The sequence below is a fragment of the Leptodactylus fuscus genome, chromosome 2, assembly GCF_031893055.1.
Source record: "Leptodactylus fuscus isolate aLepFus1 chromosome 2, aLepFus1.hap2, whole genome shotgun sequence".
NCBI classification, from domain to species: Eukaryota; Metazoa; Chordata; class Amphibia; order Anura; family Leptodactylidae; genus Leptodactylus; species Leptodactylus fuscus.
The window spans coordinates 113,647,025-113,659,682 of NC_134266.1; the positions used below are offsets into that span (position 1 = coordinate 113,647,025).

The following is a 12,658-nucleotide window of genomic DNA, read 5'->3' on the forward strand; positions in this document are numbered from 1 at the left end:
TGCACATGGCGTTTTTTGACGCAGAATCTGCCTCAAAATCAGCCTCCAAAAAAGCCTCCTGATAGAGTTCTATTGGGAGGCTTTTTTGGAGGCTGATTTTGAGGCGGATTCAGCGTCAAAATCCTCGCCAAAAAACTCTGTGTGCATTGACCCTAAGGCTTTTATTTAGGCCGTCCTGCAATAAGTTAAGTAAATTGCTAATGGAGAGATCCGAGCTGATAAGATGTGTTTTGGAGCACCAAGCAGTGAATATGGACCGTATCCTGGCAATTTATATTAGCAGACTTTGCCCGAGAGCGAAAGATGAGAGACAGAGAGAAATCGATCAGGACAGCATCTGAGAGTTTTCTAATTTGCCATAGGGACTGATAAACCTCCATACTGTCAGGTTAAGTTTCTTCAGATCCTGGCAAAACTGTAATCCCTGAGATACCTGGTTCTGGATTAGGGAAAGCCTCCAGTAAATTCCTTGACTCATCTAATTGAGTTGGGAAAATCAAGCTCTTTTCTGCCAGTATGGTATGATGGTTATTTCTGTGGTTGGTCCTGCCTGATTTTTTTAATCAATATCTTTGGTATCACAGCAACTGGAGGGAAGATGTAAGCAAGCCTAAACCTCCATGGTATGGACAGAACCTCCTCTACCAAGGGATTTTCCTCCTGTGAAACTGAACAGAATTTCTCTACCTTGGCATTGAGTCTGGTTGCAGTAAGATCTATTTCTGGGAGACCCCACCACAGGGTAATTTGATTAAAAAAAAAAATCTCATGATTTAGAGACCTCCAGAAAAAGTGGTCTCCAAGTCATTTGGTCTACTATTATATTGATCGACCCCCTGACAGATGGGGTAATTGCTCTTCTGTCTAGGCAAGAATCAACCCCACTTCCCTGAGGAGTGGTTGGTATTTGGTAGCTCCCTGTCTGTTTTTGTTAAGGACCATTGTCATATTGTCTGAATGAATCTTGACTGCCTTCCCTCAGAGCTGACCACTGGGTCACTCCCCAACTGGGCACTGTATTGCTGTGGTGGTGGTCGCTGTGCAGCGTCGCACCCAGTAGAGTAGGGACCCACTATGTAGAGGTCGCCGTGAAGTGGCTACTGGACTTATGCACCTTGATCAATATGTATACTAAGAACTCTGTGTTCATTTGCGTAGATTTTTCTGAGCAGCATTAGAGCAATGTATAATATTTGGATGTACAGTCGATCTCTTTTTATCTTGTATTATAATATCTTGTGACCTGTGGAAGTCAGTGACCACCTTGGGAAGAAAAGCTGAGTCTGTCAGAATGATTCTATCCTCCAGGACAGTATCCTCCCTACAGGAGCATACTGTGCATACTTGCATAAGCGGCCACAAAAAAACGACTGCCCACATGTGAAGTCGGCTCTGCTCAAGGCCTGCTGGCAGAGCCGACTTGCGCATGCGTTGAATTTTGACCCGTGAAGAGGCTGTTTAAGCGCTGGTGCCCGCCCCCAGTGCTGTGAGAGAACACATTTGCATACTGACGAAAACCAGGCTTTTCAAGCGAACGCCAGCGCGGAGAAGACATTGAAAGGTAGGATAAGAATAGCCTTTCTTAAGGCTATTCCGACATGTTAGTGAGAAAAAGAGTTTTAATGATAGGATCCCTTTAAGTTGGATATTTTAGGTCTCAATCTGGTTACTGCCTCTTGATCCAATGATGTTCTGTCTTTTTTACCTTGGTGGAAACAGATTTGTCTGAATGCCTTCAGTTTTGGTGAGGAGAGCAAACACTTCCTGATTCCAGGACCATTCTCCCAGATCCAAGTAATTCCAGCTGAGAAAGTCCACTACCATATTTTCTTTGTCTTTCAGATGTACTGCTGTAACAGACCAGACTTTGGATTCCAACCAGCAAAATATATATATATATTTTTTTTTTTGAGACAGACTGTAGCAACCTGTGCTTGGTGCCTTGCTGATAGAATAAAGGCTAGCACACATTCAAGTTCAGTAAATTCTCATATGCTGAGGCAAGGTGATGAGACCTTGGAGTGTCACCCATACTGCCCTCAATTCTTTATAATTGGAAGCTAGTGGTTTTATGGGGGGGGGGGGGGGAGAGGAAACAATGACCCTGCAATAGAGTAGACTGGATTTTCGCTCCCCATCCACTGCATGCATCAGTGGTGACTGTGAATATTGGTTCTGGATCCCGGGAGTCCCCCTTGCTCAGATTTTGATCTTGAACCCACCAAATTAACCCATTAACCGCCATGATCCCCAATTGGGGATTGGGTACCTTAACCTGCCTATGAACGCCATCTGTCATTGAGGAATAGAAACAGGACATTCACGTGCTCCAGCAGGATGTCGCCCATGATAGGAAACCTAAACTGATCACGTGCATGCATTGCCTTGCGCACACAAGGTCGTTTTCACAGTGCAGTTCCCAGTTATTGTAAAAATAAATAAAATAAATAATTGGCAGTTAATGGGTTAAAGCCATAACTTCAGGATCTGAGATTGTAAGGTATGTGAACAAAACTGACTCCAGGGCACAGCTGGAATACATGCAACCCTGAGTCTCAGAAATGACTGCCTCTTTGACTGAGCAAAAGGTTTTCTTTGGAAAGGCTATAATTTTTTTTTTTATATATAATTATCCACACTTTTTTTTTTTAGTGCAGATTGAACATTTTATAATTTTTGGCTTCACTGAAGCAACGTTTTCTCCCTATAGTAAAAGTATTACTAAATGTTAGAGATGAGCGAGTACTATTTGAAACGGCAGTTTCGAATAGCACACACCCATAGGAATGAATGGGCACGCAGGGTGTTAAGTGGCAGGATGCCAGCCCCAGCTGCATCCATTCATTCCTATGGGTGTGTGCTATTCGAAACTGCCGTTTTGAATAGTACTCGCTCATCTCTACTAAATGTTCATTATATTTTTTCTTATTTATATATAAAGTGATCCACCAAAGGAGGCAATGTACTCTCAGAAGCAGGTACTGAAGCTAGCTTCATAGACTCAGGAGGAGGAAGCTGGACACTCAGCAGAAGACATAGTTAGAAGAATGTCTCAACTTAAATACCTTATGAGTTTGATTTGGGCACCAAAGAGAGGAGCCCACCCTCTCCACCACTCAGCCTGGAGCAAAACAATCCAGCCGACCCCTTTCAAAATTACCAGCCTGTGACCTCCGCGTCTCACACGTACCAACGCCAAGACCTGCGCACAACAGGAGCAGAAGGGAAAGAGCAGCAGAGGCTCAAGGAAGAACCCACTTCAGGGAACTTGGTCTAGGCATGATGATGCCAGGAACTTAAAATCCCCTTTAGTGCAGTTCACCAGCAAGAAAGAGCCCCGGCCTGGAAGACTGGACTCCAACAGCAGACTTCATTCAGGAAGGCTACATGAAAAGTAGCGATCCCCTGCTGCCTTTTCACCAGGATAACACTTTCATCAGAGAACAACTCTCTGCGACCTCATCCTAATAGGAACAGGAAAACACTGAAGAGGTGAGGGTGCTTTTAATCTCTGTGTTCCTATTGCTATTAGGGTCACTCTCTCCAGTGCTAAGTTCTGTCATGGTGGGGAGGTTAAAAAAAATTGCTACCAGCTTGGAACAGGTCTTCTTTCAAGGAACACTGAGGCCAGAAAGATTTATGCCGTTGCTTGTCTTTGGAGGTAAATCCCCTTCTCTCCATGGGTGCTATCATAGGATAGTGATATTCAGTACAGGTCAGTCAAGTAGCTCTTCCAGCAAATAAAATTCTTCAGGTATGGTCCATGTACAGTGAAGTTACATGATCAGTTTCCAAAACATGCCTAAGCACATGGACATTTAAATAAAGAACATGTCACTGCCACAAGGTAAATTATGTTACCTAAGCGGAACACTGAAATAAAGATAATATAATGGACTTCACACTTCTGCCGTGCAAATAGGTGACATTTTTATTGATTGGCAGATCCAGTGATACAAGCAGCAATTCAATAAACTGTAGAGAGTATACAGTCACTCTACAGTTTATTGCATTGCTCGTATCACGAAATCTACCGATCAATAAAAATTTCACCTATTTGCACCTCAGAAGTGTGAAGTCCATTATATTATAGTAAGACGGGTTGGGACCCTACTTCACGGTTGAGGAGAGACGACCACACTTTGTGAACTGAAATAAAGAGAGACCACATTAAAAATCATACATTTATTTACCATTTCCTAAATTAAAAAAAAAAAAAAAGTCTTCCATACAGATAGCAGAAAACCATTCACCTTTATACAGTGGGCTGCAAGGAACCACTAGGTGTGGGAGAATTGTGCATACAAAGGCATCTCTGCATACCCGTGAATGTACACTTTTCTCCCGTGCTCATCTTTGACACATTCTTCTAAGTGCAGAGTAAAGGCACATGATGCATGCGTGTATCTCCTTCACACTAGCGGCCACAAATCATAGCACTATTATTGCACAATCATTTGTCTTCAACTGTAGAGGTGCTTGTTCCCTAAAAGTGACTGCACACTAACTGGCATTTTCATGATAGTAATGTTCAAGTGGTCCATATATGTGACCCAGATTGATGTCTGGAATATGGTCCATCTACTTAGCTTATAATACACATCTATTGACAATGACAAAATGCCAAGCACAAGTATCCGATATGCCCAAAAGGTAAATAAAATGCGCCACTCTAGTAATGTGACATGTACCCCACGAAAAGGGTAGGGAAGGGAAGCATTTTAAACACTGCCTTTGAAGCTGAAGTACCTTGACGGTTTACATAGTTACTGCTGGTGTGTGGGATTCTAAGGGTTACATTAGTGTGTGCATTGATAATTCTATCATACATTCACATGAACAGAATTGTCAGCTGGAAAGCAAGCTGTAGTATCTTTTGTGAAGATATACTGAATGCCATCTGTGCATAAGACAGTAGCGTTTGTAGACACGACTGATATCCACACAGGGAGCCTAATAATTTTCCCTAAACCCTGGTGCTCAAAGTAAAACAGACTTTGATCTGTTTTTAACACATGGTTATTAGTATAACAAAGCATAAGACCTATCACCATGTATATAAAAGAGCCATAAAATAAACTAGAAGGACACCAAATATACAGCAATTCAAATTTCTTTGGTTAGAAATCTAAAATAAAAACTAATATATAAAAATATGGCAATGAAGGCATACAAGAATGCAGGCAAATGAAGAAAATCATAATAATAAATAGTTGATAAAGTCTGGAATTAATGAAAGAAAAAAAAAAAAAAGAAAAAAAAAAAAGTGAATACAAAATAGAATGGGAAGAAGGACATGAGGAGTGTAAAAGGACTATTGCATGTGTCTCATTTGTTTCAGTCCCGTTACATACAGATCACTCTGTTTTAGGAAGGAAAGGTTGGTTTTCCTCAGGCTGGGGTCCAGGATCACTCAAACATCTTTGCAAGCGTTGGGTGTTGGGGCTTTCATTGGGATCAAACACATCATCTGCCCCAGGTGAAGGGGGCTCTCGGGCTACCATGGTGATCCCACCTTCATCATCTCCCTCCTCTTGAGTCTCATCAACCAGATCCACAGACTCCGGGGAAGCCGGGTCAATAGTGATTACTGGAAGGTTCTCAGCACCGGACTTTGGCTCATAGGCGATAGGATCTGAGTAGAAGAATAAAGTAGGAAAACATTTCAGCTTGAAACAAACTGGAGCCTGCTGCACATTTCAGTGAGAACACAGTAACAGTAAGTAGAACCACCACTAAAGGTGCAGCTTATTACACCATGGACCTATATAGATGTGTGTATAAACAATAACGCTATCAAAACTGAGAAAAAAATGCATTTTCCCTCTTTGCTGGTAGAAAAACTACAAAACCATTATAATGTACAGTACTGCATAGACTATATATGGATACTATTATTATATACAGTACATATGATCAGTTTTAGTGTCACAAGGGGCACTATGTTCACAAGAGGTTGACAACAAACACAGATTGAGTTCAATGCATTGATTTGTGGTCCCAAACTGTCAGGTTGGCTGCACACAGGCTTTACCATCTGGAAAATACAGTCCGTATATCAGCCATATCACCCAGACTGAATGCAGTCCAGGAACACAATGTCACTGTACACAATCCTGTCCGAATCATTGATATACGATTCGCAACTCAGCGATTCTGACCAGATAGCACATAGTTACTGATTTGTCCTATACGTCATAGTGTGAAACAAGCAACAGTGGACTAGCTACCTTTCTGTAGCTCTAGGTATAGGAACATATTACTGGGGTCATTACTTGGTAGACTGAATGCCTATTGTCCTTAGCCACAATAGCTCCCAATCAAAGGTGGTGAACAGTATAAAAACAACAAATCCCACAATACCTGAGCATGCTCCAGAAAAGAAAGCTTGGTAGCAATGGAGCATGCTGGGAAGTGTAGTACCTAAGAGTCCTCTCTGTGTGAGGAAGTGACAGCGCAGTGTCCTGTTCAATAGACAAACGCAGGCTGCTCAGAGCACTAAAACTAAAGCAGATATTGCCACCGGTATGTAGTGCGAGACATATGGTAATGTCTGAACAAACAACAGACATGCACATGATCACGTAGGCTAATTGGGTTAGCATTTGGTTTCGGTTACTATACAATTAATTATCTAGTTTTAACTATGGTATGGCGAGTCTGGGTCATCAGACGTTATTCAGTCTGGGATAAACAGCTGATATACTGACAAAGTTTTCCGGACAGAAAAAAACAAACAAACGTGCAGATTGCCTCAGAATATGGCCCCAAGGAAAGCATTAACAACAACTTGTGAGCTACTTCACTGTTTCTATATGAACAGAGTTGAAAAGAACCTTGTGACCATTCCAAAAACATCTTGCCGTGTTCCTTTTTGCTATTTTGTATTAAAGGGGTTTTCCGGGAAAAAAAAAAAAAAAAAGGTCTGTTAGTGATATTAATGGATTAAATAAGAGCACCCAAATACCTTTAGCAGTGTTTTGAGTGATTTCTGTGGGAGATCCTGGCATCCTCTTCATTTGTTTACATGATGGCACTTTCTGCTGTATTAGCTAATGCAATGCATCATGATAGTTGTAGGCTGACACACTACCTCCTTCACAACCCGTATCCCGAGCTATCCCACTCACTACTAGCCCTTCCCAACTAACTCACTCAGCCCACCTTAATTCATCATACTTTCCTTCTGCAGGGATGGCTGCTTCTCTTCTTTGACTCTGCTGTTGTGTGCACAGGCCAGAGGTGTCTCAAGACACCTGTGCAGTAGAGATGGAGTGCCTGGCTACAGCGCAAGGCCGAGACTATAGCACACATGCCGGCAGAGTCAAAGAAGAGGAGGAGCTGTCCCTGCAGAAGGCAAGTATGATGAGGAAGTATTGGCGATGTTCAGTTTCCAGAAACGGGGACAGAACAACACCAGATAATCAGAAAATGTGCCTAGGGCGGTGACATAACCGCTCCGCAGATATGGGTAAATATACAATTTACCCAAGTGTCATTTAGAAAGTCGGTGGGGGAAGAGTATTTTGATTAGTGTAGAAAATGCATTTTATCCTGGACAATCCCTTTAAGGCTACTTGAAACTTTCCTTTCCGTAGGTATAAAATTAAGTTGGCCAAGAATCACAGTAATGCTGAAATTTAACTGCAAATCACTGGCTATTGCATCTCTCGGGTGACAGATTAGGACTAATCAACAGACGCCTGGTCAGGGGTAGATAGCAGACTTACTTGCACATTATATACCAGACTCCAAAATTAATTTTTATATACGTGTGGAGTGTGTAGCACGCATGTATAAGGTTATGTTCATACTAGTTCTGTCTGATTTATAAAAGGAAGCCACACCACTGTGGTCCATCTGGTGCACATGACATGTTTTACAACAGATTTGAAAAAAAGTTTTGGCATCTATTCCCTCAGTTCTACATCAGGTGAAGGAGGGACCCTCAAGGGAAAATTATTAGAGATGAGTGAGTACTGTTCGGATCAGCCGATCCGAACAGCATGCTCGCATAGAAATGAATGGACGTAGCCGGCACGTGGGGGGTTAAGCGGCCAGCCGCCGTCAAAGCGGAAGTACCAGGTGCATCCATTCATTTCTATGGAGCGTGCTGTTCGGATCGGCTGATCCAAACAGTACTCGCTCATCTCTAAAAATTATACAAACTGCAAGGCTGCCTGTAAGTTTTGTCTAGAGTTACCATGTAACAATGGATTAAAATAATTCTCAACGAATGTTAAATTTGACTGTCTGAGTAGATTATATTTACATATACCAACTCATCATTGAGAAGGTAATAAAAAAAAACAAACAAAAAAACAAACAAACACCAAACATGTTTATCAGTTACCTGAACCAACACGTGCTCGGGAAAGAGTAGGCGAATCCAACTTGTGTGCAGGAACAGTTAAATAATTTGCAGCCTAGAATAAATGCAGATAAATAATTCAGATCCTTCAGCATTCCTAAATCGTTCATAATACTGTAATGAGCGTACCCAAATACAAAATAGGAGACTCGCTGCCTAAAGTCTGGATGTTACAAATATAAATCTTTATCTTTTAAATATTAATAAATGCTAACACACAAAAGAACAAACCGACAACTCATATACTACAGGAGATTGTTATAGGGGGATCAAAAAGTATTGGTCTTGAAGGAGGATACTATTGACTGATACTTTTTGCACTCCAGCCAAAAAAAACCCAAACCTCCTTTAGTATATGTATTGACTGTGTTTCTTTAGTGTAGTGTTTACATATTGCTCTTTTAAATATTGTGGGTGTATCTGGGAGCTCCTGGTATCTTCTGCATTTGTTTACATGGTTCAGCATTCTGCTATGTAACTTCCACAGTAGCTACCTCTCACCTCACTCCTCCCTCCCATACACCCCCTACCTGTCTCTCTAGCTAGCCTGCCCTCTACTAGCCCTTCCCTACTTACTCAGCACAACTCCCGACCCCATTATATACTTACCTCTCTCCTTCCAGTTTTCCTCCAGCGGGACGGCCCATCCTTCTTTTCTGACTGCTGGTGCGCAATATAGTCTCAGCGCTGCTCTGTGCTCTGCAGCACACTATCCAAATCTACTGCACAGGGGTGGGAGCTGCGCAGTAGTGGTGGATTATTGGCTGCTGAGCACAAAGCAGTGCTGGGACTATAGCATGCGACAGAAGTCAGAAAAGAGGGAGGAGTCGTCCCACAGAAAGAAGGAAGATAGGCAAGTATGATGGAATGGATGATTGGGTGAAAGGGAGAGTAGTAGTGATGTTCCATTTTCAGAAATTGAGAAATGAGTAGTCACTGGATAACCAGCAAATGTCCCTGGGGCAGTCACATGACCGTGCCAGGAATATGGATATATACATTTTTGATAAATTATGTTATTTATAAAGTAGGAGGGGGTTTAGATTAGATTAGTGTAGGAATTAAGTTTTTACCCCAGATAACCCCTTTAAGATTTGTATGTTTAACGTCCTGACTTTTGCCAGCTAATCTTTACATACTTCAGCATTAAAGAGGTACATAATTGAAATATACTTTCTTCATCAACTATTGAAGAGAGCAGTCTTCAAGTTCGGCACAATGGAACCATCATCAGTATGCAGCTGGAGTTTAGCATTCTAACCATGTCAAAGCTGGAGATTTTTGTCATTAGCGAGTAAAAGTTATATTGCATCAAAGTCCAGGGGATGAGTGCAACAACATCAGGCACATTTGTGATGTGGGATAAGAGCAGAGGACAGAACTTCCTTCACTGTGCAATGACTTAAGGTGTAATGTGCTCTGCTTCACGTACATGCACCACATGTCACTGGACTCATCTACATGCTTACTTCATGTAATTTATAACCTCTTACTTCCTAAAGTCAAAATGGCTGGCTTTGGTATGGGCATGTTTGGAACATTAAACCCATCTGCATAATGAGCAATATTCTAAGCAAGTGAAGCAATGTTGCATAAAACTATAGCAATGTGAAGAAGGGGTCATCAATATTATACTTCTAGAAAACCCCTTTAACTTTATAATTCATTGAGCTCTTACCCGCTGATCTATCTGATTCATTTTTTGTCTTCTGAGTAACATCTGGTTCCAGGCTTCTTCATATGGATCTGCAACCAATGTGTGCCGGTTGTAAGAGCGGAGCTAGATGTGAAGTAATAAAATACTTATTAGTGCAGGAAAAGGAGCGGCATTAGAAAGGTAGAAAGGTTGTTACATTAAGAATAAACAATCCTCTGAAAGCATCTCACCCTTTGTCGTGTCTTTTGTAAGTTGTTGCGGAGGATCTTACGGATCTCCTCCTCTTTGACTTTAGATAATGTGGGAATTACCCTCTCTGATGGCTTAGGTTTTGGTTGAATATTCCTGCAGAGAAAAGTCTGTAAATATCATCCTATAGACATTCTAAATAGTTTCGGACCAGCAACAACCTGCATAAACATCCCAAAAAAATAAACTGATTTGCTAGCTTTATAAACGCAAATATAAATTTACCTGGAACTGATACATTGGCTTCTAACAATCTAGAGATAAATCATTCTAAAGAGTCTGGGCTTACTGCATGGATACGGTAGAAACAGCAGATGGGATCTTTCCAATGCCACCACTCTCCACCAATTCTATTGCCTGCTTCATCTCCATTTTATGATAAAAGGCAATGAGTTGTGGCTCTGTAGACCTCTCTCCTGCAATAAGGCACTTCTTCACATAAGTTTTGTTGAAGCGGTTCAATCTGCAATGAGAGACAGATTTTGTTACAGTTTTTAGGCACATTAGACCAAAATTGATAAAATGGATTTCAACCATAATGAATGTTTGTTCCACGTTAAACCCAGTTTAGTTTAACTATAGTTGCCTAATGAAATATCAGTGGTTGTCACTATGTATGAAAATTTTGTCCAATTCATTTCTGTCAAAATCTATCAACTTATCTTTTCTTCTTAAGGCTAAGGCCCCACATTGCGGAAACGCAGCTTCTTTGGTTGCAGATTTTGTTGCGCTTTTTTGAGCCAAAGTCAAGAAAGGCTTCAAAAGAAATGAGAAATATATAGGAAGCTCTTATACTTCTACCTTGTGCTCAATCCACTCCTGACTTTGGCTCAAAAAACCGCAACTAAATCTTGCAAATAAGGTCATGTTGTATTTGTGACCTTTTCCTTCTATTCACATGTCTAAAAAGTGGTGAGAAAAGTGCGTTGATTAAAAAGAGGACCTTTCATGTCCTCTGTCACATGTGGGTTTTATACACCACTAGAAAACCTGGGTGAAGAGCTCTCTGTGCATTTACAAATAGCTCTTCACTGTCAGAAAGACATTCCTGACATGACAGTCTTACTGGGAATGCCACTCCTGTGAAGAACAACCCCTGGTACTAGGCTATGGGCGAGTACTGTCAGGAGAAGGCGGGGGTGGGGGCCCTTCCTCACTGCTCTGCGTCATCGCTGGGCGGTAAGAAATGTCCCCTCACAGTATAGCGCTACACACAGTACTGTCCGGAGGGGCGTTCCCAGTTAGACTGTCAGGAATACCCTTCTGACAGTGAAGAGCTATCAGTAACGGCACCAATAGCTCTTCCTCAGGGGCACATAACAGGAAAGCCAACAGTGCGCTGAATTCAGCGCACTGTCATCTTTCTAGTGGGATATAAAACCACATGTGCCTGAGGACACGAAAGGTAAGGTTAAGCGTAAGGTAGGGACAGATTTCCAGATGTACTACAGTTTACAAAAACTGCTCATGCTCAAAAGAGGCATAGCCATCTATCTCACTGGCAGGCTACAGAAGTACAAATTTATTAAGAGCCGTTGTAACGTAAGAAACTTTGAGCATTTTGCTCCAATATTGTTTGAATCAAACAGATTTCCCAGCCTATAAATATTTATGTGCTACTCTAAGGATAGGACATCAATATCAGATTGTGGGAGTCCGACACCTGGCACTCACACCGATCATCTGTCCTGAGAAGCTGATATACAGAAAATGGAGCAGGAAGTAGACTGTTGTGTTTCTCTTTATAGTGGTTGAACTAGATCACTGCAGCTAAGCTCACATTCAAGTGAATGAAAGCGGATATGTAGTAAGGCTAAGTTCACAAACCAGAATTTATGTGAGAATCCAATGCAAAATTCTCCCTGCCATTCAGTTTGACTGGTTTTCTCATCTAGTGAATAAGGTGATGATTTGGCATAGAGGGTACTGTTGCAAAATACACTGTGTGAACTTACATAACCTGGTCTATTTCCTGCTCAATTGTTTTTGGATCAGCTGCTTGGAAAAGAAGTTTAGGAGTGCCAAGTGTCTAAGTTGCAAAGGTCCATGGGAGGAGAGCGAACAAAGAAAAAAAACAAAAAGAAAACAAAAACACTCACATCCGCGGGCTCTGGCGATTGTCTTAGTTCTCTTCAGGACTCCTGAATGGCATCATGTGGCGTTGAGATGCAAAGATGCAAACATCACAACACTGTGTGACTGCTAGTCCAAATCAAGGGCTCAATGGTCCTGCACAGTGGAGGTGAGTAATACTGTTATTTGTCTTTACTCACCTCCCATGGGCCCACATCAATTACACTCTGGGGTTTGAAGAAACCCCAGAGTTAAAGTGAGATCAATGAATTTGAACTTGCTTACATGGATTTACTTCAATTATGTTG

The 12,658-nt window shown here is 41.6% G+C and overlaps 1 protein-coding gene across 1 annotated transcript in view; it reads right to left on the bottom strand.

Moving 5' to 3' along the window:
• Positions 1-4,206: 4,206 nt before the first annotated feature.
• Positions 4,207-12,658, bottom strand: part of SLC9A1 (solute carrier family 9 member A1) — a 46,639-nt gene continuing 38,187 nt past the window's right edge. The window contains exons 8-12 of the mRNA XM_075264416.1: positions 10,567-10,740; positions 10,259-10,373; positions 10,050-10,151; positions 8,354-8,426; positions 4,207-5,635 (exon numbers count right to left, since the gene is read on the bottom strand). Of these exons, the coding sequence (XP_075120517.1) occupies positions 5,358-5,635; positions 8,354-8,426; positions 10,050-10,151; positions 10,259-10,373; positions 10,567-10,740 (742 nt within the window). The 3' untranslated portion in view covers positions 4,207-5,357. The remainder of the gene's footprint in view (positions 5,636-8,353; positions 8,427-10,049; positions 10,152-10,258; positions 10,374-10,566; positions 10,741-12,658) is intronic.